This window comes from Furipterus horrens, unplaced genomic scaffold (genome assembly GCF_987537825.1).
Source record: "Furipterus horrens unplaced genomic scaffold, mFurHor1.1.pri manual_scaffold_10, whole genome shotgun sequence".
Lineage (NCBI taxonomy): Eukaryota > Metazoa > Chordata > Mammalia > Chiroptera > Furipteridae > Furipterus > Furipterus horrens.
In genome coordinates, this window is record NW_028327180.1 from 102,232,485 (window position 1) to 102,260,138 (window position 27,654).

The following is a 27,654-nucleotide window of genomic DNA, read 5'->3' on the forward strand; positions in this document are numbered from 1 at the left end:
TAGGGCCGATGTGCGCTTAAATTTAGAACCAACAAAATCGTAGAGAAATTACAGGCTTCCCTCTTTTTGAGTCCTGGAACCGTGAAACTCAGAATCTTGGGCCGTGTGAACTGGCGGCAAGAAAGCTCAACAGCCCGTTTCCCCTTGGTTTGCACGTCTATTTTGGTCACGTTTTGTGTGCCTGCCTTTTATCCGAGGCCACCAGGAACCGTCCTGGGAGGAGCACGCGTCACTGCACTTGACTCGGGCTGTTCAGAGCCTTGGTCCCTGAGAAGCGGAGCAGCCCTATCAGGGCTGCCGAGGCTTCCTGTGGGGTGGTGCCTCTGCGTGTGTGGTTTTGAGGGGTGTTAGCCCCTCAAGGCCCAAATGGCTGTAGAATCAGCACAAGACCCTCCAACCTGCCAATAACAGTTGGATAAAGGGCAGGAACTCTCGGGGGTCCCCGGGAGGAACCAGAAGCCACCTGCTACAGGGAAGCACTGACCCTCGCCCCCCCTTTACCTGGGCACGTGTGACCAAGACCAGTAACTGAGCGTAAAGGTCTGAGGCCCAGATCCAGCCCTTATCCACGTTGAGGCCTCGGGCAAGTTCTCTGACCCTGAAGTCCCGTCTATGAAATGTTTCTACTTCGGGGGCTGCTGACTGAATGAGTTACTACAGACAGCACTGACAACAATGCCGGGCACTGCTCTTCTTCTTACGCCCACGGGGCTGGCAGGCTGCCCAGGTGGGCGTGGGGGCACCGACCTGGCGCCAGGCGCGGGGCGAAGGGCTCTGAGCGCGCTCTCTCCCAGGCCACACGCCCCTGCCTCGGGCTCCGCTGGGCCCCGCTTCCAGACCCTGGGCTGTTGCTGCCGTTTCCAGTTCAGCACGATCCCCCTTCCTCCGTATCTGATCGCCTCGGCCTGCCACCGGAAAGAGGCTCCCTAGGCTGACTCGGCTAGAATGTCCCCGCACCCCATGCTTCCTCTTGGTAATTTCCAACCCGCGGGCCCCGCCTGCTCCCGGACTGTGGCTGGGATGGAGCCCACGTCTGTGCACAATAAGGGGGTGTCCCGGGGCGACTGACCGGGCGTCCTCACTGGGCAGGCCCCGTGGGCAGCCCCGCCCCAGGCCTATGACTCCAGTAAACGGCTTCTCTCGGCTGGGGCAGCCCGTCCTCTGTTCTCCTGCGCCGAGGGGGACGCTCTCTTGAACGAGTGGCGCGCACCCCAGCTACTCCGCAATGCCACGCCCGCCTTGGGTCCGTCTTAGTCCCAAACGCCTAACGGGACTGCGCACTGTGCCTCCCGGGAGCGTCCGAGACTGTGCTCCCGACGCCTCGCCAGCCTGACCCAAGGGTGCGCTCGTGACAGTTCTGCACGTGGACGGGCCCGATCCAGGGTTTTCAGCGCTCGTGGTCCCCTGACAGCCCCGGAACCCCAGGCCGTAAGGGACCGACCAGAGAGGCTCGCCCTCCACGCAGGGCCCCGCGTCGCCCTTCCCCCAAGCGCCGGGCACCGCCTTCACGGGAGCCCCGCCGGCTCTCCCAGGGAGCAGGGACGCAGGGACTCGCAGGCCCGAAGGCCTGGGCAGGGCACCGGAAGCCAGGGGGCTGTACATCCGGCAGAACCGCAGGGCGGGACAGCACCGCCCGTTGCGTCACTTCCGGGCGCCGTGAGCCAGGTGAGCGCGGGCCGCTCGGCGACGGGTGGTTAGGCCGGCGTCCCTCCCTGTCTGCCCCGTGCCCCGCGCCCCCGGGGTCTCCGCTGGCCTGGCGGTCGTGCCTCTTCCCTTTGAGGCCGGTCGTTTCCCCAAGCGCGGAAAGCGAAGCCCTGAAGGCTCTCCGGCGCGGGTGGGCACACCGCGGTGCGGAGCGGCGGCGCGGGAAGCGCTGCCCACGGCCGGGAAGGAGCCCGTCCCCCCCCCGCGGGACCCCGAGGCGCCGTTGGGCGTCCGCCTGGAGGGCCGCGCGTGTCCGTCGGCGACCGCAGGACGGAGGGGAGCCCGCGTGGGCAGAGGCGCTTGCTTTGAATGGGCCGCTTCTGTCGCTCTCCCGCCGGTGACACCGACCTCGGAGCCCAGGGCGCGCCTGGCGTTGGCTGACTTGCGCCCCTCCCTCCCCCCTGCGCCCCTCTGCCCCGTGTGAACTAGAGGCGACGCTGAGGGGACCCCGCTATGGAAGGCAAACCCTTGGTGACGTCCAAACAGAGGACCGAAGTGGTGCGTGGGGTCCCCACGCAGGTGGTCTGCACGGCCTTCAGCAGCCACATCCTGGTGGTGGTGACCCAGTTCGGGAAGGTGGGGACCCTGGTCGCCCTGGAGCCCAGCCACGCGGCCAGCGACGTCAGCAGGCCCGTGCTCACGACCAGAGTGCTGCTCGGGCCGGACGAGGTAGGTGCTCGGGAAGGGGGCTCCGCGGTGGCGGGAAACCGCCTCTGCGCCCGGGACTCGTCCGTGTGCACCCGGGGCGTGGGCGGCGGCCCCCGTCACTGGCCGGGCCCTTCCTGGGGCCTTGGGGCGTGAGGCGTCCCCCTGCCTGTCGGGCCGCTCTGCCCAGCCCTGCGGGGTTTGCAGCGGGAGCCCCCCCGCAGTCTGACCCTGTCCCAGAGACACGGGGAGGTGACGAGTGGCTTGTGCCCCGTCCTGGGAGGGTCCCTCGTGAGTCTGGACAGAGCTCCTGTCTGCAGACCGGTCTCTCCGGAGCCCACGCGGAGGAGCCGAGACCGGCATCGGGGAGCACTCGGCAGATGCGTGTAACGACGCCCCCTTAGCGGCGTGTTCGCGACCGCAGTGGTCCGAGTCGCCGGCACGTGAAGCTTCTCGGTGGCGACTTAATGGCGGCGTGGCGACCCAGTCTGGGTTCCTGGGGGACCCATAGCGAAGGCATTAAGGGAAAAACGAAACCCACAGATTTAAGCTCTTTTCCCTGCCCTTCACCAGCCTCTCATCCACGTCTTCGCGAAGAACCTGGTGGCGTTTGTGTCTGAAGAAGCGGGGAACAGAGCAGTCCTCCTGGCCGTGGCCATGAAGGACCGGAGCCTGGAGGGGCTGAGGGCCTTGAAGGAGGTGATCCAGACGTGCCAGGTGTGGTGACCGTGTGGCGCAGCAGAGCCCTCTGGGGACTCGGACACCCTCGCGGTGGGACAGCCCTTTGCTGGGCCAGAAGCAGGGCTTTGCTCAGACTGCAGCCCGGGAGCCGGCAGAGACGAGCGTGTCCCCAGCAGACTGGCTCCCTCCCTCCGCCGTGGCAGCTGCAGTGGGAGCGCCGTGAATGGCTCTCCCCGGGCCCGGGTAGTTGCGTGTGTTTGAGAACCGGAAGGCTGAGTCGTGGCCCTCGGCGTGTAGGACCCGCTGTTGGAGGAATGGCCTCTGTATTAAACGTTGAGAACAAGTGCTTCACCCCAAGCAGCTCACCACCCGTCTTACCAACACCGAGGACGCTCCGTCCCTCGGCGTAAGTCCGACTGAGTGCGCGTTAGGTGGGAGGGAACGGGGCGCGCACAGGAGGGGGTTGTGTTTGGGCTGCAGCCCCAAGCACCCCAGGGGGGTGCGGTTCCTGGAGAGAAACACCCACACCTTCACATTCTGAGAGTCACCGCCTCTCCACCCCCAAGGTCACGCCCCTGACAGACCCAGGTTGCCCCCTGGTAACCAGAGGGTCTAAGGCCTGCCTGGTCAGTGCCCCGGCTCCCCCAGGTACGCGCCCAGGGCTGGCAGCAGCTTGCTCTCGGGCGACGCGCAGGTGCAGACAGGCCCTGGGCACACACGTGCTCCCCAGAGACCGAGGCCGGGCATAGGAAGGACAGGAAGATGGGACGAAGGCCCAGAGACCCCAGTGTGGGGTCCCCCTGGGCTGACAAGGTAGTTGTGCTGCTGAGCCCCCTAACCTGGAAACCAAGAGAAGCCCACCCAGGACTTCCTTGGCTGGCAGGACACCGGGCCGGTGCGCCAGCCAGGCCCCTGGTCCTGGGCTACGACAGCCTGTGGTGACCTCTAAGCATCAGGTGACAGGGGTGCCCCCTGAGCCCCTGCTTTGATGGGGGCTGACCTGTTGCACATGGGGGTTCCAGTCACTTGTGGGAACTGAGGTTGACAGAGGCTCAAGGTCACAGACACGATGGGTGGTGGGTCAGGGTCGCAACCCACATGTTTAACCCTGAGTCTTGCTCCCCCGGCTCTGGGACCAGTGCCCAGGCCCAGGTGAGGAGAAGTTGGCCACCAAGAGGCAATGCTTCCCTGCCCACCCGCCACCTGAGGGATCCCAGAAAGAGCGCTGGGAGGACATGTCATCCCCTTTCTCCCTTGAGACCCAGAGGAAGGGAAAAATGGCTTGGAGGCCCCAGGCCTTCCCTGTCCTGCAGGGTGGTGCTGAGAGGTCAGGGGCCCGGTGGTCCCGCCGCCGCCCCTCTCCTGTGCTCCCCGCTGCCACGTGTGCCGCCTGAAGGCCTGAGCACCTGAGCCCTTGGCCGACGTTGAGTCCTGGTCTGGTCGCCGCCGCTAAGCTGTGGTGGGTGTTACTGAGGCGATGGCTGTTGTGTGGACCAGGACGAGTCCCGCCACCCCTTGGGGTGCAGCAGGGGAGGGCCCCAGGGGAGAGCCAGAGGACCCTGGTGCTGCTGGCCTGGGGAGGCAGGAGATCGGGTCACCCTGCATCTCGTCTCTGCCAGTCCAGAGGGCACAGCTCTCAGCTAGGAGAGGGGCTGTGTCCCTTGTGGGAGAGGAGCCGTCTGCTGTCAGATGTCCCCAGATGACGGGCTGGCCTGGAAAAAGGCTCAGTGCCAGCAGAGAGGCCAGCAGCCATGGGCATTGGGTCACTGGGGTGCAAGGCAGGCACTGGGGCAAGGGCGTTGAGGTCCGGGACTGGCTGGCAGAGTCTCCACCACCCCGCAGCCTAGCTGGGCGCTGCCAAGGAGCCCGGTCACCTGGTCAGAGGCCCTGGTTGCCCAGATCTGGGCCAGCTGTTCTGTCCTGTGACAGGTTTGGTCAGTGTCCAGCCCCAGGCAGGAAAATCAGGCCTGGCCGCCTCTCCCGAGTGCGGACCATGATGCTGGCCGCCCGGGACCAGGCCTCATTTGTCCAGAGAGCACCGGGTGGCAGAGCTGCCAGCTTCTTGGACACGGGAGCTGAGGCCTCGGTTTCCAAACCCAAATCCCTTGTTCACTGGGGGGCCGGGCTCCCCCTCTCCCCAAGGGCCGCCTCACTCATGCACTGCCCTGCTTGCTCACTAGCCCTGATCCAGGGCTCTGGGCCCTGGAAGGGCCACGTGGCCACCTTCACCTGAGCGCAGTGCACAGCAAGGAAGGTTGTTCCACGTCCCCAGGGGCGGCAGAGACCTGCATGCTGTACCACAGCAAGGGGCAGAGGGTCCCGAACTCTCTCCTACAAATGGGGAAGGGCCAGGCCGAAGCCAAAGCTGCTCCGTAGGGTAAAGGTTGCCCAGCGTGTGCAGGAGGTTCTGGAGTGCGAGGCCTTCAGAGCCGGGCGCTCCGGAGGCAGTGGATGAACAAGACTATGCCAGGGGAGGACAGCTGTGGGAACAGGTCAGAATGACACTGGGTCTGGCCTCCACCATCAGAGCAAGGGATGGCCTTGAATGGAAGGAGCTTCCCGGGGATCAGGGATCCTCAGCTACCATAAATCAGCCCAGTCTGATATCAAAATCCCCTTGTCCCATCGCTGCTGGCAGAGCAATGGGATAGGAAGTAGGAGTCCTGCCTGTCCTTCTGGGCAGTGCCATCTGCCTTTGAAGAAAGGGCAGAGCTTTGGAAGTCCCCCTTGAAGCCAGCACCCTCAGAGCCCTCCCAGAGGTGGCCCTGGTGACTCCAGCTAGGGAAGTCCTCACAGCATCTACCCACAGTGCCTCCCGCCGTGCACTCCCCCAGCCCAGCAGCCTTCATTTCCCCACCTATTGTACCAGTGGGTCCCCTGGGTCCCTGCCAGCTCTGTCCTTGTCCTGACATCTGCGTCTTCGCCCTTCAAGGCTCTGAGCCATTGTCTAGTCGATGAGCAGTGAGCACTGGTCTGCACACACGGAGGCCACGCTGTGCCGGTCCCTGGCGCCGGGGGCAGGTGGGGCTCGGAGCAAGCACCTGCAGCGTGCAGGAAGAACTTCTACTGGAGGATGGGCCACACTGCCACCCCTGCTGGGCGAGTGGGAGCCCACCCAGGACCCTGGTTTCCCCACACTGGGTTCGGCCCAGGAGGCACCAGGCCCAGAAGCTCCTGGGGAGGGAAGGGAGGCAGCAGCAACAGGAGAGAGGTGACACCCGAGACAGCAGGACAGGAGTCAGCTGGGACAAGAGGTGGTGTCTAGGGCTCCAGGCGGAACTGGGAGGAGGCCCCTGTGGGGCTTTGGGGGTGAGGGGTGCAGGCTGGGCCAGGCCTTGGGGCTTTAATCAGGGCCTGTCCTGGGCTGGGACTCCTGGGGGGATGGTGTGCCTGGGGGAGCAGGGTGGTGCACTCCAGGGATTGGTGGCCTCGTCCTGGAGCTTTTCGTGCCCTTTCGGGGCCCTGGGAACATCGGTGAGCCTCTCCGGGCTCCCACTCCCAGCTCTGAAAGGGCGCAGCCGTTGCAGCAATGCTGGCCGTGGCACAAGGCAGACACCTCTTCCACATGCCCACGGCGCCCTCCTGTAACCACAGCGGGAACGAGACAGCTGAGGCCCCACCCGGCACCCGCTCCAGGGTCAGAGTGGGGAGCCCCTCTCTGCAGGGGCCTTGGCAGAGGTCTGACCGTGGGGCAGGTGAGTCAGGCCCTGCCCCCACCCAAAACAGAAATGTTTCCAATGCACCCCTTGGGAACCCGGCTTTTTAAATTGAGGTGAAATTCTCATTGGGAACTTTACCCATTTTTAAGGCATTTAACGCGTTCATGTTGCTGTGTGACCGCTGCCTCTGTCCCCTTCCAGACCTCTTCATCCCCCAGATGGAAGCGGCGTCCCCTGCTCCCCACCCCCAGTTTGGGCCTGCCTCTAGTCCCGCCCCGCCCACCGCGACCCACTGCAGGCTCCTCCTACCTGTCCTCCGAGGGCAGCTGCCTGGCCAGGTGGCGCAGGCAGGTGAGGGCACCTGGCAGCCAGCTGCCGCTGAGCAGAAGCCAGGAGGGATAGAGTGTCCCCCGCACCGCACCTCCCCCGCCTCCCCCGCCCTCCCCGCAGCTGGGAGCTCAGGCGGGCCACCCCACGATGAAGCAGTCACTCCCCTCCCCTGGGCTCATACGGCCTCCAGATAGCAGGCTTGACCTCCCCCCTCGGGCCATCAGTGGGGGCCACGTGGCCACACGAATGACCAGCCAGGCTTGCCTGGAGGCCAGGCCTCCCAGGGCTGGGCCAGTGCTTCCTGCCTGAGAGGTAGGTGCTGGGCCGCGACCGGGGCAGGAAGAAGGGGCGACGTGGGGACAGAGCCTCTGGCGAGAGAGGGAGGAGGGAGATGCCTGGTGCCCCACAGGCGGGAAGCAGCTGAGGACGGGTGTGGGGCCAGCGAGCGGCAAAGCTGGGCACCCAGACGGTCCCTGGAAGCCGGGGGAGGGGTGGGGGGCCTGGGCTGCAGCCCCCAAGCCACCTGCTTCCCAGACTCCTGCCCGGCAACTGGGGCTCCCCTACTTTCCCAGATGTCTTTAGCCCCTGAAAAGCAGGCTCCCCACAGGCCGGGGCACCAGACGTGGGGACCGCCTCAGGTCACAGTCAGGTGGTTGATACCTGTGCCAGGCGGCTGAGCCCGGGGAAGGAGGCACTCAGGCCTGGCCCTTAGAGCGGGTCCCTGCGCTTGGAGGGCGCACAGGGCTGCCGGGGTAAGGGAAGGTGGGCAGGAGGGTCCGGCTTGCCCCCTGCCCCCGCCCTGGGAAGGGCCAGTTACCAGTGCCGGCGCCAGTCGGCCACCTGGAGGAGGAGCTGCACCTCCGCACTGCCTGCCTCTCCTCCCTGCCCTGGGCTGCTTCCAGCCTCCGGACACCTTTGCTCTCTCCTCCCAGGAGTCCTCCCCGCCTGGCAGATGACGAATGCCCCAGGGCTCCTGGACACTGCCGGAGCCCCCCTAGTGTCTGCAGCCAGGCTGCAGCCCAGCTTCCCGGCGGCCATGCCCACCGGGCCCGCCGGGCTGCAGGTGGGCCCGGTCGGGAACAGCTCCCAGAGCGCCTCCCCGCTCTTTCTCACCACTGCGCTGGCCCGCGGTATCTCGGGCATTTTCGTGTGGACGGCCCTGGTGCTCACCTGCCACCAGGTAAGCCCTCGCCTCTGTCCTTCCTCGGGACCCCGTGAGACGCGACCACAGTCAGCCTGCCGTGGATGACCCTGCTGGGATGGTGGGACCTCAAGCGATGGCCTTGGTGCTGCCATCAGAAGCATGGCCAGATGGAGGGCAGTGCCCAGGGGATCTCAGAAGCTGCATGAGGCCAGCACAGGACGTGGCCAGGGGAGCCAGGCAGAGGACAGAGGGCCCTTCACCTGTAGGATTTCATCAGCCCCTCAGCCTGACAGCAGCCCTGTTCTCCCATTTCACAAACGGGAAGACTGAGGCTAGGAGCGGCCAGGGGTCCTTCTCAGGCTCCCACAGCGAGGAGGGGAAAGTTCCTTCTTCCTCCAGAGACACAGCTAGGAGCAGGGGCAGAACGTGACAAAGAGGATAGGGTGCCAGGAGGGGGTGCCCCCTCAGACTCCTCACGAGGAAAGCAGGGGACAGAAGCATTGTGCCCAGCCCAGAGCAGTCACACCTGGAGAGCCAGGACAGCCCCAGGCAGAGAACTGCCAGGCCCAGCAGCGAGGACAAGCCAGGAGAGGGCAGCAGGAGGATGCTGAGGAGCACAGCGCAGGCAGTGTGAGGTCCTGAGGATCCCTAAATATGCAGAAGGGCACAGGGAGGGCGCATCTGCCCCTGAGGGGTGCAAGCAGCACTGGGAGTCAGGTGCTCGTGGCGGGCCAGGCAGAGGGCAGCCAGGGCCAGGGGCCTTGGACATCAGTGGGGGGTTGCTGGGGTTGAAGGCTGTGGAGGGGGAGCTGCAATCAGAGCTGCTCTTCAGGATGGCTCAGCTGGCATTGGCATAGGGAATGGATGGGCACCTGAGCCTGGGGCAGGGGGCAGTTGGGAGACTGGCAGGCAGGGAAGTGGGTGGTCCTCTCAGTGAAAGTCATCTGCTGTGTGGCCTCAAATGACCAGATACAAAGTAGACACAAGTGTATAAGCGTGGGCCAGGTGGACTCCGGTGCAGCTGAGAGGGGTGGGAGGAGGTGGTCCCTTCTTGTGGGGCCATGAAGGAGGACTGCCTGGAGGAGGCAGTGTTTGCACGGAGCCTTACCCAGCTGCATTTGGACAGGTCGACTGAACAGGTGGAAGGCCCATGGCTTTGGGTCTGTTGTAGGCCGTGATTTATAGAACAAGGAGCAGCAAGGGGTTGGGGCAGTCACCCAGCGCCCAGGATCAGTCCCAGTGCTCAGTCCCAGCTAGAGTCTGGGCCTTGGACTTCTCCTTTCTCTAGCACAGACCTTCTGTAACTTGGGGACCAGCTGTGTGTGTGTCTGTGCTTCCCATGGCCCCACCGCCTGGACAGAGCTGACAGAGATCCCAGGGCTGCGGCTTTCAGGTCCACCCTCATCCTCCACCCCTGCCCCCACCCCCACTGCCAGGCCTTTGCCCATCCAGAGCCTAGCAGGACAGACAGGGACAGGAGCCCTTGCTTTAAAGACAGGAAACTGAGGCTGGAGAGGACAGCAGCATGCCAAGGCCACCAGCCAGCCGGTGCTGGCCCTGGGGACAGAGTTCGGGTCTCCTAATCGCTGGCTACACTGTGCCCTGCCCACTGCGTCAGCTCAGGAGGGAGCGACTGATAAGGATGCAGTTCCTGCTGCCAACCCGCCCGCGCCTGCCCCCAAGCTGTGCCCTAGGAAGCACATGCCACTCCCTCTGCTCAGCCTGCCCGTCTCCCGCCTCTCCCCTCTGCTCATGCTCATGACACCTCCTCCAGGAAGCCTTCCAGAGGTGCTCTGAGATCACACAGCCAGCCACCTTTGCACCCAGCTCCCCTGTGCCTCTCTCTCTTAAAGATCCTTTTCCTTTTTTATGTCCTCATAGAAAAACCTAGAAAAGTTTACAGATGAGCTATCATCACCTACACTTCCTGTCATTCAGGGGTAGGACAGCGCTGTTTTTTCTCCATTTTGCCTTCTCAACACTATCTGGGCACTGCTCAGCTCACTGTCCTGACATGTCCATGTCACCTTCTCTCAGGGCATGCCCCCATTTTCCTGACTGTGTGACTCCCTCGTGTGTGGCTGCATCACAGGGTAGCCAGCCGGCCACCACTGTGCGTCGTCCTCACTCTGTGTGGGCCTTGCCGTGTGTGGCCGTGACCAGCACCCTTCTTCATAGGGGTCAAGAGCACCAGTCCTTCTCCTGTCCCCATTGAAATGCGAGACTGTCTTCTGGAATGTCTGTGCCCACTGGGACCATGACTGCCCTGCAGGAGATTCTCCTGGGATGAATGAGTGAGTGAGTGAGTGAGTGAATGAATGAATGAGTGAGTGAGTGAGTGAATGAGTGAGTGAGTGAATGAATGAGTGAGTGAGTGAATGAGTGAGTGAGTGAGGAAGTGAGTGATGAATGAGTGAGTAAGTGAGTGAATGAGTGAGTGAATGAGTGAGTGAGTGAATGAGTGAGTGAGGAAGTGAGTGATGAATGAGTGAGTGAGTGAGTGAATGAATGAACGAGTGAGTGAATGACCATGAGCCACAAATGCATGAGTGTCCCCTGCACAGGGTAGTGGTGGCCCCATCCCCCAAGCCTGCCCTCCCTTCCCACCCAGATCTACCTGCACCTGCGCTCCTACACGGTCCCCAATGAGCAGAGGTACATCATCCGCCTGCTCCTCATCGTGCCCGTCTATGCCTTCAATTCCTGGCTGAGCCTCCTCCTCCTGGGGGGCCACCGGCACTACATCTACCTGGACTCTGTGCGGGACTGCTATGAAGGTGAGTGCTCAGCGTGGGCAGGAGTGTCCTGTGAGCTGGAGCCCGGGGCGTGGGGGGCAGCTGCCCTCAGGCCTGAGTCTGGCTTCGCCAGGCCCTGTGCTGGGGGGAGTTGCCTGACGGCGGGGATCAACAGCGCTGGGATTGGGGGTGCTGAGGCCAGGCCTGCCCAGAGTTCGGAAAGGAGACAGGGCCTTAGGGAGGTGGGGGTGGCAGTCCCAGTTCCCCGGGTCGGAGAACCATCTCAGAGCTGGCTGGGAGCCCCCAGGAGGGCAGGGCTCTGCTATGGAACCCGAGCCTTAGCTTGTCCTTTGAGAAGTGGGTCCTCCGTCGGGGTCGGGGGACTTCCTTCAGGGAGTGCCGGCGAGGCTGCCAGGCTCACTGCACCCTGACCCGTGGGCCTGGGCCTCGCAGCCTTCGCCATTTACAGCTTCCTGAGCCTCTGCTTCCAGTACCTGGGGGGCGAGAGCGCCATCATGGCTGAGATTCGGGGGAAGCCTGTCCGGTAAGCGCCCCCCGTGGAGCCCTCCTGGCCCCCCCCACGCCCCGGGCAGCGGGTGGCTGGGCCCCATCCCCCGGGGCCAGGACTCAGGGACTCGCACACCCAGGTCCAGCTGCCTCTACGGCACCTGCTGCCTGCGGGGCACGGCCTACTCCGTCGGGTTCCTGCGCTTCTGCAAGCAGGTGAGTGGGTCCTCCCCGCCCCCGGTGCGCTGCCCCCACGCGCCCGCCCTCACTCCCGCCCCCCGCACCAGGCCACGCTGCAGTTCTGTGCCGTGAAGCCCGCCATGGCTTTGGTCACCGTCGCGCTGCAGGCGGCCGGCAAATACCACGATGGGGACTTCAGGTAAGGCCGGTGGGCAGGGCGCAGCCGGGGGCCCGGGGGGGGGGGGAGGGCAGGAGGGGCGCTCAGCACACGAGGGCAGGCTTCTCCTCCTCTCGGGCAGGTGACAGGCGAGGCAAGCAGCCCAGGGAGCGGGCCCTTGTCACCTGTGTCCTTGGGAGCCCAGGAGCCCGGGCAGCAATGGGCCCCCTGGAGGAGAGCAAGGGCTGGGTTCAGGGTGCGCAGGACAGGGTCCACATGCACATACCACAAACATGCACACGCACTGACATGTGTGCACACACCACGCATGCACAATGCACACGCACACACACGCACAACCACAGCGCTCACATGTGCACATACCACACGCCCAATGCTCACATGTGCACACACATGCACGCACGCACTGCACCCGCTCATGCGTACATACAGACATGGATGTCTGCCTGTGTCCACAATACAGAGGGCCCAGGTGGGCAGGGGAGGGGCAGGAGAACGGCCACGTCCTCACTGCAGGGCCCCTCGCCAGCGCCCCTAGCTCCTGCCCGCGGGAGGGGGCAGGCCTGGGTCGGTGCTGCCACAGCTGGTGTGGGTGGGAGGGCAGAGGGCGTGGGGCCCGCACTGACCTGGCCCCCCCCCCGGCCCCCAGCATCCACAGCGGCTACCTCTACGTCACCCTCGTCTACAACGCCTCCGTCAGCCTGGCCCTCTACGCCCTGTTCCTTTTCTACTTCGCCACCAGGGAGCTCCTGCGGCCCTTCGAGCCCGTCCTCAAGTTCCTCACCATCAAGGCCATCATCTTCCTCTCCTTCTGGCAGGGTGGGTGGGGCTGCTGAGCCCAGAGCCTGGTTCCAATCCCACCTCCACCCCAGCACCCTCGGGCCCAGCCTCAGTTTCCCTGGCTGTGGCACAGGGAGCAACAGTCCTCTCAGAGAGAAGCTAGGTGCAGGGCTGGCTGGTGTGGGTCCCCAGGCCCCGGCCAGGCTGGGGGGACTCCCACAGGCAGGGAGGCCCAGGGCTGGGGTGTGGGGAGTTCTTGGTTATCTGCTGTGCCAAGAGCCCAGCTTTGGAGCCCCCTGAACTTCAGTCTCCCCTGCACGGAATGGGACCACATGGGTGGGCAGGCCTTCCCTGGGCTGGGGCCACGGGGACCTCTGGGGGCCTGACCCTTGCCCTCCCCGCAAACCTCCTCCAAGCTCATGAGGAGGGCGGCCATGGGATTCTTGGCTTGGTGTCCTCTCTGGCCCAGCCTCCTGTCCACGTGGTATCTGAGTGGCTGTCACCTCCCACAGGGTTGCTGCTGGCCATCCTGGAGAGGTGTGGGGTCATCCCTGAGGCCCAGGCAGTGGATGGGAGCAGGGTGGGGGCTGGCACGCTGGCTGCCGGCTACCAGAACTTCATCATCTGCATCGAGATGCTCTTTGCCTCTGTCGCCCTGCGATACGCCTTCACCTGCCGCGTGTACGCAGAGAAGAAGGACAGCTCACCAGGTGTGCGGCCCTGCCCGCTGGGGGAGGCAGGTGCAGTGCTTGGGATGGGGTGTGACCAGCCCCCCCAGCCCACCCCGCACCACGTCCCCATCCCATCCTGCACACAGGCCCAGGGAATATCACCTGGATGGGCAGGGAGGACCAAGCCCAGGACAGGCTGCACTGGAGCCTGGGCGCAGGCAGTCTGGACAGGACACTGGGCCCCAAGGCCCCTGCCCACCCCTCCCAGGCACCGGGCCAGCCTGACGGGGTGGGAATAAGGGTGGTTGGTCTGGCATCCCTAGGGAATGGCCCGTTTGGCCAGGGAGTCCTGGGGCTGGGGGCAAGGGGGCAAGACGGGCCAGGGAGACCGCAGCCCCTACACGCACGTGTGCGCCCACAGCCCCAGCGGCGGCCATGCAGAGCATCTCCAGTGGCCTCAAGGAGACCATGAGCCCGCAGGACATCGTGAGCGACGCCATCCACAACTTCTCGCCCGCCTACCAGCAGTACGCGCAGCAGGCCACGCAGGAGGCCCCGGTGCCCGGCGCCCGCCCCGGCGGGGCTGGCAGCAGCCGGAGGAGCCGTGACGTGGAGAAGAGGATGCTCATCCCCTCAGAGGGGCTGTAGGGCCAGGCACTGGCCCCTGGGAAAGGACAGGCCCCTCAGCCACCAACCCTCTTGCCAAAGGCCAGCCTCTCCTGAGCCCTCCTGCCAGGCTGATGGAAGAAGGCGCCTGAGCTGGTCTGAGGAGCCCGGGGGCCTGCCGGGTGCAGGTGGCCCCCTGGGCGGTGTGCCGGCGTGGGCTCCCAGATGGGCAGGTCCCAGGCGGGCAGCACAGGCGAGGGGGCGGGGGCACGGGTGGCTCAGCCAGGCCCTGCTGAGGTCCTCTTGGGCCACAGGAGCCCTGGCCAGTCCCCAGCCCGGGAAGAGGCACCCCGTGTGGGCTGGGGCCACCAGCAGAGCAGGCAGGGCTTCCGCGTACTTACACATAAATCTGGTTTTCTAGGAATTCCTGTGGCCTCTGTTCCTGTGGGGCTGGGGCCCTGGTATACGCACCGTGGTGAGGCCGAAGTCTGGGTGCTGGGGGTGGCGTCCCAGCTCCAGGCAGGGCAGGACGGGAACTCACCGCTACCGAGTGCCCTGCCCTGTGCCGCCTGAGCCCGGGGTGCGTGGTCTCCTCCGCACCAGCCCCGCAGTGGGCACTCCGGCCACACATACACAGCCCCGAGGGCCAGCAGGGCCTGAGCTAGAGCCCCCCTCCCCAGCTTTCTCCCTCCGTGGGGGAGCTGAGCCCAGATAGGGCCCCACCCTCCAAAGCCAAGCAGGAGGGGCAACAGAGGCAGCCCTTCAGGGAGGGAGGGGGGACTCCTGGAGCCCGTGGCTGGGCCTGGGTGTCGGGGTCACCTTACAGGCAGGAGCCACGTGCAGCGGTGGTTGCAGGTCTTGGTCTGTCCTGTGTCTGGGCGTCCCGACAGGGGAGGGGGGCAGGGGGTGGGCAGTGGCATGGGCTTCCTGAGGACCCACAGGCAGAGAGGCCCAGTGGCCACCCCCCCCACTCCCACATCACCAGGGAAAGAGATGGAGGTGCCAAGTCTCAGAGACAGCAGGACGGGACCTGGCCAGCAGTGTCCACCGTGAGGGGGCCGCTCCCGGGGCCCAGCCCTGCTTCCTGCAGAGACAGGCCCGGCCCCCTCACTCCTCATGCCCGCTGGAAAGTCCCCCACTCGGTGTGACCTATCGCGCCCTCTGCAGCTGGGAGGCCCGCACGGCTTCGTGCCAGGCCACCCACAGCTCAGCCGGCAGCGGAGAAGAGGGCAGGCTCCCCCAGACGCGCTACCCAAGGTGGGAGGAGGTCCTGGAGGCTGCAGGACAGAGGCACAGTGCCAGGCCGTGAGCGAGGGGTGCTGCCCGCACGCCCTTGCCCAGGAGGGACTCTGTGAGCCAGGCTGCCCCCCCAACTTGGGGGCCATCCACAGGACCCCGCAGCCCGGGATACCTACTCCTAACAGCATCCCATGTGGACCCTGCTCTCCAGGTGAGGGGGGCTAGGATATGGGGGCGCAGCACACCAGAGACACAGCGAGAGGCGTCTGAAACCAGGAAACTTTATTGCAAAGGTACAAAAGCGTCCGCAGAGGTGCACAGCAATAAATTAGGTGGCGGCCGTGGGGCGGGGCCCGCGCCTCGCGAACACGGACCACAGAGAGGGTCTCAATAACTTATATTAGGATGAAAGCAGCACAAAAATAAATATTGAAATGAAGTTGCTGAGCGGCAGGAGGTGCAGGAGCAGGTGAGGGCCACAGACGGAGACCTGTCCCCTGGGAACAGCAAGGGGCCGCCCCCTTGGGGAAGGACTCCGGAGCCGAAACACAGGAGACAGAAAGCAAACCCACGCAACAGAGGTCCTTGCTTTTTCTCTTAAATAAAAAATCCATATATTAAACTGTGACAATGAAATCTCAACAACCAGAAAGGAAAAGCGGGGGCCAGTGCAGTCTTCCTTCTGCGACCCCCGTGCCTGGAGAAGGAGCCACGTCCCACGAACCAGGCACCCCGGGGATCTGGGGCAGCTGCCAAGCGGGACACCTGGCCAGACCCCCGGCAGAGGGCAGGCGGGGAGACGGGGGTCAGCGGGTGAGCTCCCCCCGCCGACATGGACCCACACTCGGACTGCAGCTCTGCTGGTTTACAGTATCAAACGGGAAAAGGTACAAAAATCCGTACGATAAAATGTGTATAATCTTATATATATATATACTTCTCTCTCTTAAATACTGCCCCGCGGTCCTTACTTTTATCCAATGTGGATTACCTACCACAGCTACGGCACTGACCGCGTCCTGGGCCCGGGGCCTTTGCTTTGAGGCTGCAGCCATCCCCCGACAGGGCACTGCCACAGGCCAGCCCGCCAGTCACCTGCTGTCACGCAGACACAGCAAGGACATGGCACTTTCTGACACGGCTGGCACCCTGCCCAGGGTGGGGGCCTTCACAGCTTGCTGGGGGCTCACTGGGTGGGGGCTGGGGCCCAGCGGCCTGGGGCTGGTGGCGGGGCTCGGGTGTGCAGCTCACCCAGCACCTTCCCCGGACGAGCAGAAAGGGGTGGCTGCACTGCAGCAGCTCCCAGGGATGGAAACCCCAGCAAATGTCACCAAGGTCACCGTGGCCCCAAAGCGCAGAGAACAGGCGACGGCTGCAGGCGAGGGTAGGCTCCAAGGGAAGAGCCCCGTCCTCTCACGCTGACAGACCACCCCGGTGTCCCGCCTTCCCGGCCCAGTGCCCGCCGCCTCCCTGTCGCGGCCCTCCTCACCCCGCACACAAACCCAGAGGCCACCAAGTGACCATCTGTGACATGGGCTCCTCCAAGGCCCCCCGTGCTGCCGGAGGCCCGCCCCCCCCGCCCCCACCCCCGCGTGCGGCCGCCCTCCCCTCCTGCTCCCTGGCACAGGGCTCTGGCTGAGGCTAAAGCAAAGTCACGGTGTGTCTGGACACCGGGGACAGAAGGATCTTCCTGGGCACCAGGGCACAGTCAGGGCAGTGAGGGCTCCGGCTGGCTGCTGGGTCCCAGCAGGGGGACGGCTGCTGGAGGGATGGAAGACGGAGCCCCTGCCGCGGGGCCACGCAGCCGACTCCTGTGAGGCACAGGCCCCTGCAAACCGTCTGGAGGACAGGCGAGCCCGGAGGAGGGCCGGCGCGGGTGTGCGTGGGTGCGCGTGGGTGCATGTGGGCGCGTGGGGGAGGCGTGCGGCACGCAGCTTCACGAGACCCTACTCTTCCCCTGGCACCCACAGCCGCCAGTCTGCGTGTGGACGCGGACCTCGGGGGTCTGTCCCCCTGGCCCTCTGACAAGCACGGGGGTGTGCCCACCGCCCGTCCACTGGCGCCCGGCGCCCGGCACTAGGAGGCGGCCGAGAAGGGCACGGAGGGGGATTTGACGATGGTGATGACACTGGTAGTGGCCACTTTGGAGGGCGTGACAGGGCCGCGGGCGACGGTGCGCGCGAAGCTCTGCAGGGCCTCGTACTTGGCGCGCAGCGCGTCCAGCTCCAGCCGCATGCTGGCGTTCTCCGAGGCCAGCTTCTCCACCTCGCGCTGCAGCTCCACCCGCTGCCGCTCCAGCTCCTCCTTCTGCGTCACCCGCTTGATGCGGCAGCTGGCGGCGTAGCCGCGGTTCTTGAGCGTGCGCCGCCGCTGCTTGAGCCGCACCACCTCCTCCTTGGACAGGCCCCGCAGGTGCTGGTTCAGCTCCCGCACCGACAGGGACACCAGCTCATCGTCGCTGAGCGCCGGGGCGTTCTCGCCCGCCTCCTTCTTGACCTGTGGGCCGGGCACGGGCAGCACGCGCTGGAGGACGGCGGGCGGGTGAGAGCCTGGGTCCCGGCAGCACCCCCTCTGCACCCCAGGCTGCCCTCGCATCCCCGCCAGGGAGTCCCTCGACAGGGTGCCCACGGCGGCTGTGAGACTGGCCGTTCCCCGAGGGAGCCACCCAAACCTGCGAGGAGGTGCCACGGGGCTGCCAACGGCACCGCCAGCCTCGGGAGCCGATGGGGACAGTTGCAGCCAGGCCCCCAGGCCAGGCCACACAGCCCGCGGCCTTCCACGCGGAGATCACCTTCCCGGACTTCCTGTGGCCACAGCCCCTGACTCTGTCCCCATTTCCTCCAGGGACGCTTCCTCGGGCCCACAGCCCTCCACCCTGTTCCAGGGGAGAGGGCCCCTCCCGCCCCCTCTGAGGGTGGTCCCGGAAGGAGGGGCAGGCAGACAGGGTCCAGGCCCGCCCACTTCCACCCTGCTTACCTTGAATGCCTTGTTCGGTTTGGGATTCGTCGTCATAACCTGGGCACAGTCACCTGGACAGAACTGCTTAGGAACCGCGACTAGAAGGGCACAGAACAGAGACAGGTGGGTCAGGTGCGCCGGAGTGGGGACAGGTGTGCCCTTCCACAGGTGGCCCAGAGCCGCCGTCCCCACCACAGAGGCTCCAAGCAGGCTCAGCCCACCTTCCCTCCTGTCCAGTCACAATGCCCCGAGAGCCCAGCGGGCCCCCACCTGCCGTGAGGAGCACCCCCAGGGCAGGCATCCAGGGGGCCCAGAGTCACACCCCCCACCCCAAGGACCAGCTCACAGAGCAGCCAGACCCACCGCATCTGAGGGCCCCCTGCCCCCCAGGGTGAGAGTGCCAGCACCCAGGGGAGACGCCAGGCTGAGGAGCCTCTGAGCGCGGCACTTAACCCCTGGGAGGCACGGGGGGCCACGTTCAGGGCTAGCGGACACACATGACAGCCCCCCGAGGACAACCGCACTTGGCACCTGAGGAGCTGCCAGCCTTGGGTGGCACCTGTCCCGGCAGAGCCTGTCACCCCTGAGAGGATGGTGAACCCCCCTTTGGGGGGCCCCGCCCTTCTAGCTGGCCTACCTCTGCCGAGGGCTCGGCCGCTGTGACATCACTGTCCCCCAGGGCTGCCCCCCAGCCACGACCTGGGGCCCAAGGGTGGGCAGGGCTCCCTACGCCAGCCTGGGGGCGGCCTGGGGAAGTGGGGAGTCACCACCTGAAGAGCTCATGGCTTGTCTGGCGGGAGCCGTCCCCGCCGCCCTCGCTGGCGCCGCCCGCTCCTTTGCGCGGCCGCACTGTGTCACACATCCTAATCATTCATGGAAAAGCCAGCCAAGCATCCCAAGCATGATTCCCTCTGATAGTTGCCATGGAGACCTTGGGAAGAGCCAACCCCTGATGGTCGTCATGGAAACAGAGAAGCCCACAGCAACAATGGCTTCGGGCCAGCAATGCAGACATCACAGGCTGTGAGACAGTAAACAAGCCCCTGTGCCCCAGGGGCTGGGGGTCAGAGCCTGGCTGGCTCTGTTGCCAGCTCACAGGATGGGGTGCACCCCGACACCCCAAGTCCCAGGCCAGGTGAACAATCAGGAGGACACCAGGGAGCCGCACCATGGAGGGTCCTCGGGCTCCAGAGACGGCGCCACATCCCGGCCCCCATCCCAGCCTCCCTCTCGATCCAGACTAGGTGGGTGGGTGGCCTCCACCCCACCCCGCCTTGGCTGCGGCCCAGGACCCCCCCGTAGCACCGCCAGGCCCCTCTGTCTGCTCAGATGCGTCTGTGGGCCCGCGGACCCTGCCCCACAGAGGCCGCAAACCCGCACGGGTCTCAGCACCCATGCCTCCCGGGCCCCTCGCCTGGGCACTGATGAAGGAGATGGGGGGCAGGGTTGGCTAGAGGCCCCTCGGCACCCTCACGTGGGGGCACACACGTGCCCAAGAAGGCAGGCTGCAGTCTGGAAGCTCCTAGCAAGGGGCCGAGAGCTGCTTCTGACAGCGCTGGGCCTCGGCATCTCCCGCCAGGGCTGCGGTCAAAGCCGCACAGGAGAGGGCCCCGCGGGGAGGGGGGCGGCTGTGAGAAACCTCTCCAGGCCGAGCGAGGAAGGGCGGCGGGTGTCGCTGCGGCTCCCATCCCGGCTGAGCGCGTCAGCGCACGAGGGCCCGGAGCCGCCACGCATAGCTGTGTGGTGAGTCACCGGCTGTTTACAGAGCAAAAGCTCACATTCCCAGACCCGGCGGCCTGCCCGGGGAAGAGCGAGGCCCAGCCCAGCACTCGCCCCGAGCAGACCCGCAGACCCCCGGACGGACGGACGGACGGCTGGGGCCAGAGCCAGCTCCGCCAGCATGCGGGCCGCAGGGGGGAGTTCAGGGCACCTGCCCGCCGCGTGATCCATGCTGGGACGTGCGCAGCCGCCACAGGATGGCCTCAGGGTGCGGGCTCGGCCCCTCCCCGCAGGCAGCCCCGCAGGGTCCGCTCCCACCACAGCCACAGGGCCTGGGCCGCTAGGGGCCGGGTCCCAGCCGAGGGGCCTCAGCAGACGCAGAAGAGGCCCAGGCGCCCCGGCCCCCCCACTTGGGTCTGGCCTCAGGGCCTGCCTTCGGGTCTCAGATCTCCTGTTCAACGGGAGCAGCATGAGGGTCATCCCCTCGAGGTCAGCACCCCCTCTTCTCTGCGCGTCCCCACCTCCTCTTCTGAAAGGGGGGGCTCAGAACCAAGGGGCCGCAGGGACCTGTCCAGCTTCCAAAGCCTCAGCAGGGCCACAGTGATGACACCAGGAGGGACCTGACTGGGGGCTTCACGCTGAGCGCACCTTCGGGGCTGCGCCCAGACCCCCAGAGGAGCCAGAGGCTGCGGGCAGACATGACCCCCACTTCCCCAGGTGGAGGTCCTGGCCATGCCCCGCCCCCAGGGCAGGGCTGCGAGCACCAAGCGCTCAGCACTGACAGGAGCACGTCATGTGCCGTCAAACCACCACCCCGGCGGGCTGGAGCGCTGCCCTGTGCACCTACAGGTGGTGGGTTTGATCCCCGGTTGCGGTGCCCACCGAGGACGCGGGTGCTATCCCCGGTCGGGGCGCACACAGGAGGCAACCAGGCAGTGTTTCTCTCGCGCATTGATGTCTCTCTCTCTCCCTCCTCTCTCTAAAATCAATAAACACACTTTAGAGTGAGGATTAAAAACAACCACCACCGTCCCAGACAGGTGTCTGCAGACCAGCAAGCCTCAGCCCCGCCGGCACCCCGGTGGGCTCACGACAGTCGCCGGCGGGCCCTGCCCGCTGCCCGCACCGCAGCCTCAGCCACCGATCAGCCCGAGAAGGGTCCTCCAGCCGCTTCCCCTGAGGTGCTCCCGGCACGGGTCCACGTCCCTCGAAAAAAAGAACGCAAACCACGTGCAGAGTCCCTGCGCCAGGCGGGTCTGCACTGCCCCCTGGGGACCGCTCACCCGCCGTGGGGACAGTCACGTGTTTGTCTCCTGCAGCCCTGGCGACGCTTTTGGTCCAGAGTGGGCAGTCGGCACCTGCCACAGGGGACACCTGGTGGGTGACTACTTTTCTAACTGAAGAGGCTGGTTTCCAGCCCAAAGCCAGTAACTTCGCTCGGAGGCACGTCCGTCCGAGCAGTTCACAGGAAGCTCACTTCCTCCACGGAAAGGAAGCACGCCGGCAGCCGGCACGGGCCCACTCACCGCGGCGGGTTGGGGTAAATCGGGGGGCTGGGCGTCCCTCCCCTGCAAGCCCCATAAGAGCAGGGCAGGGCTGCTCTGCCCGAGAATGGCCTGGAATCCTGTCCTGGGGCGTCCTGTGGGCAGGGAGCCCAGGTTCCACAGTCGGGACCGCCCGCCAGGAGGCAGGTGAGCTGGAGGCCAGGGTCTCGGACCCCCACTCCCAGCAAATAGTGGCTGCTTGCCCATGGCTTGGACTCCGCTCCGCTGGGCGGCTCTCAGCCCTGGCCTTGCCCTGCATGTGCTGGTCGGGGCTGGGCTGGGCCCAGCGTCAGGGCCCATCAGTCAGGCCAGCGGGGTGCGGCAACCCCACCCACGCAGCCCTGGGTCTAGGTAACCCAGCAGAAAAGGGGCTTAGACTTTCAAAGGCTCTAATTCTTTTCTTAAATATTTATTTATTTACCTACTTATTTTTTTCTCTTCCGAGAGGGGAAGGGAGGGAGAAAGGGGACACTGGCTGAGAGACAAGCACCGTCAGGGATGGTTGCCTTTCGTACGCTCCCCAATCAGGGACTGAACCTGCAACGCAGGCAGGTGTGCCTGATGCCCGCCACTAAGCCACACCGGCCAGGGCTCGAAGGCTCTAATTCTCACCTAGATTGAACAACCAGCTGCCAGCCTCGAGCGTGAGCCTCAGGTGGGCCCGCAGCCAAATCTGGCGCTCAGCATGGTGGGGGGGGGGCTCTCAGAAACGCTTGCTCCTCTTGGGTGTGGGGAGAAGGCAGCGGCCCCCGCCGCCACTGCTGGGCCAGCGCCCCTCCCACCCCGTTCTCCAGGGCTCAGGATGGAGGTCCTGGGAGAAGAGGCAGGGGCAGGAGGCACACCAGGAAGCGAGGGGAAGAGGTTCCTTCCTGGGGAAGCAGCAGCTGCCTCCCCCTGACCACCCTGATGTGGCTACCACTGCCCTAAGGGGACTGGGGACCTTTTTACAAGGGACCCAATGCCGAACACCCGTCCCAGCTGCTGCCACACAGCTGGTGCCACCCAACTGCAGGCGGTCCCCGGAGCCGGGAGGCTCCCCAGCGCCGCACCCACCCCACACCAGGCACTGACATCCCAAGCCAGCTCCCCCCAGCGCGGGGGTGCATCCCACAGAGGCCTGCTGGGCAGCCCCCAGCCCAGCCCACGCCCAGCTTTGAGGCTGGCCCTGGCTGGGTGCCCTCCAGCAAGACGTGACTGTCTGCTGGGCTTGGAGGACATCTGGTCACCTTGCCTCTGCAGTCCCAGGAAGCTGTGTCATCCTGGCTGCGTCCAGAGGTGACTCAGCTGGCGGCAGCTGATGGCAGGCTGAACGCCACGCCCCTGGCTAGCCGTGTCCTGGACCCTCGCTCCCACCACCCAGCTTCGGTCAAGCCTGCTCCCCTGTGGGCTCCTGTCCTTCCCCCCAGCCTGTCTCCTGCCACCCAAGCCCACGTGCAGCCAGGGTGTCCCCTGGGAGACCTGACGGTCTGCCCTCCTGCCGACTCTCCAGCTCAGGGGGGGACCCCAGAAATCGCCCCTAAAGCCTCTCCTCTCTTCACACGTCTACTCCCTGGCTCTGGCCTGCTGGCCTCGGCCCCAGTCTCTCAGATCCGGTGGGCAGCTCCATCCCAGCCAGACCCCCAGCTTCCATCTGGACTCTGACCCAGGCCACCCAAATGCAGCCTGCACAGGCCAGCAGAGGGACCCCCACCCCTGCCCAGCATCCTGCGAGCGCTACACTGCCTGCCCCGGCCACCTGCTGACCTGCTGCATCCCAGGGCTCCATCTCTGGCTTCTTAGAAGGGCTCCCGCCCTTCTCCCCCATGGCCCCCTGCCCTCCCGCCCTCCCCCAACCTCAGCCTCACCACAAAGCCCCCTCGTGAGTACACAGGGCCATGCCCAAGGGCTGACCATGGTCCCCCCATCCAGGGGCAGCCGGGGACACGCCCCCTATACCTGCTTCCCCCCTCCTGGCAGGTGCAAGGTGTGCTGCATAAGCAGATGTGTCAGCACTGCCCTGAAGGGAGGGCGCCTGGGGGGCGCCTTCACCCCAACACCCCCCTGCTCCCCCTTGCCTGGACACCCAGACAGGTGGCACAGAGAAGCAGGCAGGTGGCTGCAGCAGGCCCGACTGGGCTCCCTCATCTAAAAGGGGTGTGTGTGTGTGTGTGTGTGTGTGTGTGTGTGCACGTGTGCCCTGTGTGACCCAAGGCTCATCCCTACCTGCCCCCAAATTCTACGGTTTTAAGACGACACTTTCAACTTCCTGAACCGGTAGAAAGAGGAAGCACAGCGAGGGTGTGATTATGAAAAGCAAAAGCAGACATGGAGGGAGCCACGCACCTTCTACTAGCGGGGAGCGGGGAGGCGGTGCAAGGCGGGTGAGTCACTGTTTACTGCACCGAGGAGTGGCCCAGCTGGCCGGGCTGCACTTCCCGTGTGGACCGGACCGACGTCCAGAAAGTCCACTCAGGGAACCTTTAGACTCAGGAAGAGCCAGGCCACAGGCTGGGTTTCTTCCAGGCCAGGGACGGGGGAGTGTGAACAAACGCTCCCGTGGCGGGGCGCCCCAGAGAGGAGCGCGCACAGTGCGGACCAAGAGGGGCACCCAGAGCCCACACGGCCCCCACAGCCTCCGGGCTGAGAGCAGTGAGCCCAAGCGAAGCAAGAGCACCGCCCCCTCCCCCCGCGGGGCCTATGCAACTCCCACCTGAGCGACCACCTGGAAGTGGGCGGGGCTGAACTTGTAAGGGGTTCCTTGAAGCCCAGCTGCGTTCAAGCCCAAACGCAAACGCTCCTGGGAGAAACCTTGCTTTGTGTTTTCACTTAACAAAACGCTTTATTTTTAAATAGCAGCCTCGCTTTAAGTTATAAAAGCAGGTCCCCTGGGCCAGGCTCAAACGCAAACCTTCCTGATGGGCTACCTGGGCAGGGAAGTGCATATAAAGCTCCCTAGCGGCCCACAGCGCAACAGGTGGCAAGTGTGTCCCACGCACATCCACTTCCAGACCCCAGACCGCCCCTCAACTGACTTAGAGGAACTCCTTTAAAAGCTCTAGTCCCCCGAAGAGGGGCCGCACGCCTGGGGCCAGAGCTCGGGAAGGGCGGCGTTCCCACACAGCTGCGCGTTATGCACACACCTGTGCAAAACTTCCTCCACGCCAACAAAAGTCTGGGCGGCAGCTTGGCGGCCAAGACGCACGCGCGCGCGCGCGGGAACCCCCGGGTCCCACCAGCCAGTGTTGGGTGTGCACCTCCCGGAGGTGGCTGCCCAAGGGCCCGTGGCTGAATGAACCGCGAGGCGGCGGAAGATCCCCCCCTTCTGCTCCGGCACAAGAGCCGTGTGAAAGGTAAACAGGGCGTAATCATTAACACGCGAAGGGCGCGCAACTCCCAGCAACGCCGACGCAACCGCCGCACGGCGGGCAGGTGTCGCTGGTACAGACTCGATAACTGCGTGAGAAGCCTCCCGGGACAGGCAGGGGTTTGCGGAGTCTAACGCTTCCCGTCCCGTCCTCTCCCCGCCGAGGCGCCGGAGAAGCTGTGTAAGCGGACAGCCCGACAGAGCCCCTGTGCCCTGAACTCAGCACGATCACAGAAGAACCGCCTTCAAAGTTAGAAGAGACCCTGACTCACAGGTGAGAAAAGTGAGCCGGGCCGAGGGGGTTGGGGGAAGTGACAGGCGTGCCCAGTCCCCTCCCCGCCCAAGGCCGCCCCTCGGGGGAACCCCTGGCAGGCTCGCTGCTCAGAACGTGACCCCCACCAGCGAGTCCCCAGCTCCTGCGCCTCCCCACCCCGATCGGTGCGAACCCTGCCATGGGCACGGTGGGAAGAGGCGGCGGGGCCGGCGGGCAGCGCGCTGGAGCCGCGGAGGCGCCACGGTTCCTGAGGCCCAGTGGCCCTGCGGGACCACGCGCTCCCTGCACGTGGCGGATTATTTGCGCCCCCGCCTTCCCGCCTCGGAGTCTGTCTCCGAGGCTAAATGCAGACAGGTGGGGAGGGAGGGGGAGTCGAGACCGCGGGCACCCCTGTCCTGCCCCGCCCTCCCCTGGGCGCCCAGCGTCTCGGGGCTCCCGCACGGGTCGGCCTTGGCGGGGCCGCGCTCCCCAGCCCAGTAAAGGAAGGCGACCCGGTCTAAGGGCCCGGACCAGACGCCCCACCCGCGCGACGATCGGGGGCAGCACACCTGACGGCAGGTGCGCGGGACAGGCGTGGGGCTCAGGGTCCCGCCCAACTTCGCCAAGATTCCCGGGCCGCCCTGACTCGGCGCCCAGCAGCCCCCCGCCGCACCCCCAGCCCACCGGGCCCCGCCGATCGCCCCTCACCTGGCGTCGTGCAGGGGCCGCAGGCGCGCGGCGGCTCCTCGCGGGCACGCACTCTCCTCCCGCTCGCGCTCACTCCGGTGCTCGCTCTGGGCCGCTGCCTCCGCCGCGTGCTCCGGCTCGGACTTCGCGAAGAACAACAAGTCCCCCCCGCTGCCCGCCCGCAGCCAGCGCGCCGCCCGCCCGGCTCCCCAGCATCTGACACCGCTTCCGGGATCGGCGTCGCCGCGCGTCACGCCGCCCCACCCACCGTGCGCCATCGCCCCGCCCCCCGCTCGCCAGGACCCCGCCCCCTGGCGCCCCACCCCGGCTGCCCGGCGTGCTGTCCCCCCGTCCCGCTCCGGTTCCCTGTACCCCTACCGGCCTCGCCCCCCTCCGCCCCCCCAGCCTACAGATTCGCGGCCGTCAGCCCCGGCCACCCCACCGTCCTCCGGTGCCCGGTGCCGCCCTCGTGCCCACCGGTGCAGGGCGCACCGAATGAACCTGTGCCGCAGGTGGGGCGCCCCGCGTGCATCCTATCACCCGCGCGGCCCGCCGCAGGTCCCCGGTCCCGTCCCGCCGTCCCCAGGGACGTGATCACCGGGGCGCAGGGTCCCCAGGGTTTCACGAGGAGAGGTGGGCTGGGCGTGAACAGGGGCCCGCGGGCCTCCCTGCCTTGCCTCCCGGTCCTAGTTGCCCTGTCCGTCTTCTTCCCCATTTTGAGCCAACGAATGGCAACAGAGCCATTCCCCTCCTGCAGGAGAGTCGGCAGGGCGACACGGTGGGAAACGGCTTTGAGGCAAGCTTCAGGGGCCAGCGCTCCGAGACCCCGGGGCCTGGGGAGCAGGCCGCCTAAGCCCCAGCTGCTGGCGGCCACGGGGAGAGCGGCCCTCAAGGCCGGGCCCTGGGGAGCGGACTAGCCTCCCCCTGTCGCAGATGGAGGACAAAGCCAGCGAGGTGGTTCATCCAGAGTCCCACGGCCTGGCCGCGCCAGCCCCAGGATGGAAGGCTGAGCCCTTGAGGGTGCCTGGACCCCCGTCTCAGAAACAATGAGCTCCCTCCAGGCGGCTGCCTGTCGGAGTCGTGAATAAAGACGGAGGGAAACCACCAAGGCTCGGGCAGGAACGGTGGGCTTCCCAGGGGCACGGAGCACCTGCCAGGGTGACCGGGGCTCGCGTGCCTTTGGGTGTGTCCTGGGAAACAGACAAGGGACAGTGCCAAGCAGTTTGCGGGCCTTCCGTGTGCTGCCAGCACCGCAGCCTGGCCCGGCACTTACGGAGCAGCCGTGGCTTCTTGCTGTGGAGAGCCTGGGCCTCCTTCCCAGAGCCTGCGCCGCTCAGACGCTCACCCCGCACACTGCCGGTGGCCCACCAGGCCCCGGGGACGCTGCCCTGCCCGACCTCTCCCGGCTGTTTTCAGAGTGTTCTCCCCCTGGGACTGGAAGGGGGTCCCCTCTCCCCTGTCCCCCCTCGGAGCTCAAGCCTCTTTCCGCAGACCCCACCGTGGACAGTATAATCTAGTTTCTCACTGGTGACCACGTTGTTCTAACTTGACTGCAGTCTTTTCACGTTACATTTTGGCTGTGAAGAGCGTGGTCTAACGATTCTTGTTCAGTCCCTGAAAGCTGGAGCCGAGAGGCTAGAAGCAAGTGGGAGTGGGAGACGGTGCCCACACCTAGGGTGTGACCTGACGGGGGGGGGGGGCACTCTTCATTCTGCCTCCCTGGGTCTTCGTTTTCTCGGCTTTAAAATGAGCTTAGCAAAACAGAACGAAGATGGAGCTTTTAATAAGCGATGTTGGGGCAAAGTGATAACCATTTAGAAAAAGGTGAAGGTGGATCCACACTCATCCACACAATACACCCAGTATCATGCATTTCAACTAGATCGAAGACTTAACGTTCTTTTTAAAAATTATTTATTGATTTGAGAGAGAGAAAGAGAGGGAGAGAGAGCGAGACATTAACTTGCTGTTCCAGTCATTGACAGATACATCACGGGTTGATTCCTGTACTTGCCCGGACAGGGGATCAAACCTACAACAACCTTGGTGCATGGGGACAATGCTCCAGTCACCTGAGCCACCACCCAGCCA

At 65.6% G+C, this 27,654-nt stretch overlaps 3 protein-coding genes across 4 annotated transcripts; 2 read left to right on the forward strand and 1 right to left on the reverse strand.

Annotated features, from left to right (window-relative positions):
* Nucleotides 1–1,624: 1,624 nt before the first annotated feature.
* Nucleotides 1,625–3,387, forward strand: PSMG3 (proteasome assembly chaperone 3). Its single transcript, XM_090289993.1, has 3 exons — nucleotides 1,625–1,665; nucleotides 2,134–2,373; nucleotides 2,923–3,387. Exons 2-3 carry the CDS (start codon nucleotides 2,158–2,160, stop codon nucleotides 3,073–3,075), a joined length of 369 nt encoding a protein of 122 aa, XP_090146119.1. The 5' UTR covers nucleotides 1,625–1,665; nucleotides 2,134–2,157; the 3' UTR covers nucleotides 3,076–3,387.
* A 3,884-nt stretch (nucleotides 3,388–7,271) lies between these two features.
* On the forward strand, nucleotides 7,272–14,244 carry TMEM184A (transmembrane protein 184A). The gene is made up of 9 exons (XM_090288697.1): nucleotides 7,272–7,331; nucleotides 7,952–8,199; nucleotides 10,775–10,940; nucleotides 11,352–11,442; nucleotides 11,546–11,621; nucleotides 11,693–11,784; nucleotides 12,413–12,582; nucleotides 13,056–13,253; nucleotides 13,636–14,244. The coding sequence occupies exons 2-9, from the start codon at nucleotides 7,972–7,974 to the stop codon at nucleotides 13,860–13,862; spliced, it is 1,248 nt and encodes a 415-aa protein (XP_090144823.1). The 5' UTR covers nucleotides 7,272–7,331; nucleotides 7,952–7,971; the 3' UTR covers nucleotides 13,863–14,244.
* Nucleotides 14,245–16,895: 2,651 nt separating this feature from the next.
* On the reverse strand, nucleotides 16,896–25,646 carry MAFK (MAF bZIP transcription factor K). 2 transcript variants are annotated; one of them, XM_090288698.1, is made up of 3 exons: nucleotides 25,585–25,646; nucleotides 18,036–18,115; nucleotides 16,896–17,555 (listed from the first exon to the last, which is right to left on the reverse strand). In XM_090288698.1, the coding sequence occupies exons 2-3, from the start codon at nucleotides 18,069–18,071 to the stop codon at nucleotides 17,136–17,138; spliced, it is 456 nt and encodes a 151-aa protein (XP_090144824.1). In that variant the 5' UTR covers nucleotides 18,072–18,115; nucleotides 25,585–25,646; the 3' UTR covers nucleotides 16,896–17,135. The 2 variants fall into 2 exon arrangements, with proteins under 2 accessions (XP_090144824.1, XP_090144825.1); XM_090288699.1 differs by lacking the exon at nucleotides 25,585–25,646 and adding an exon at nucleotides 18,655–18,942.
* Nucleotides 25,647–27,654: the final 2,008 nt, after the last annotated feature.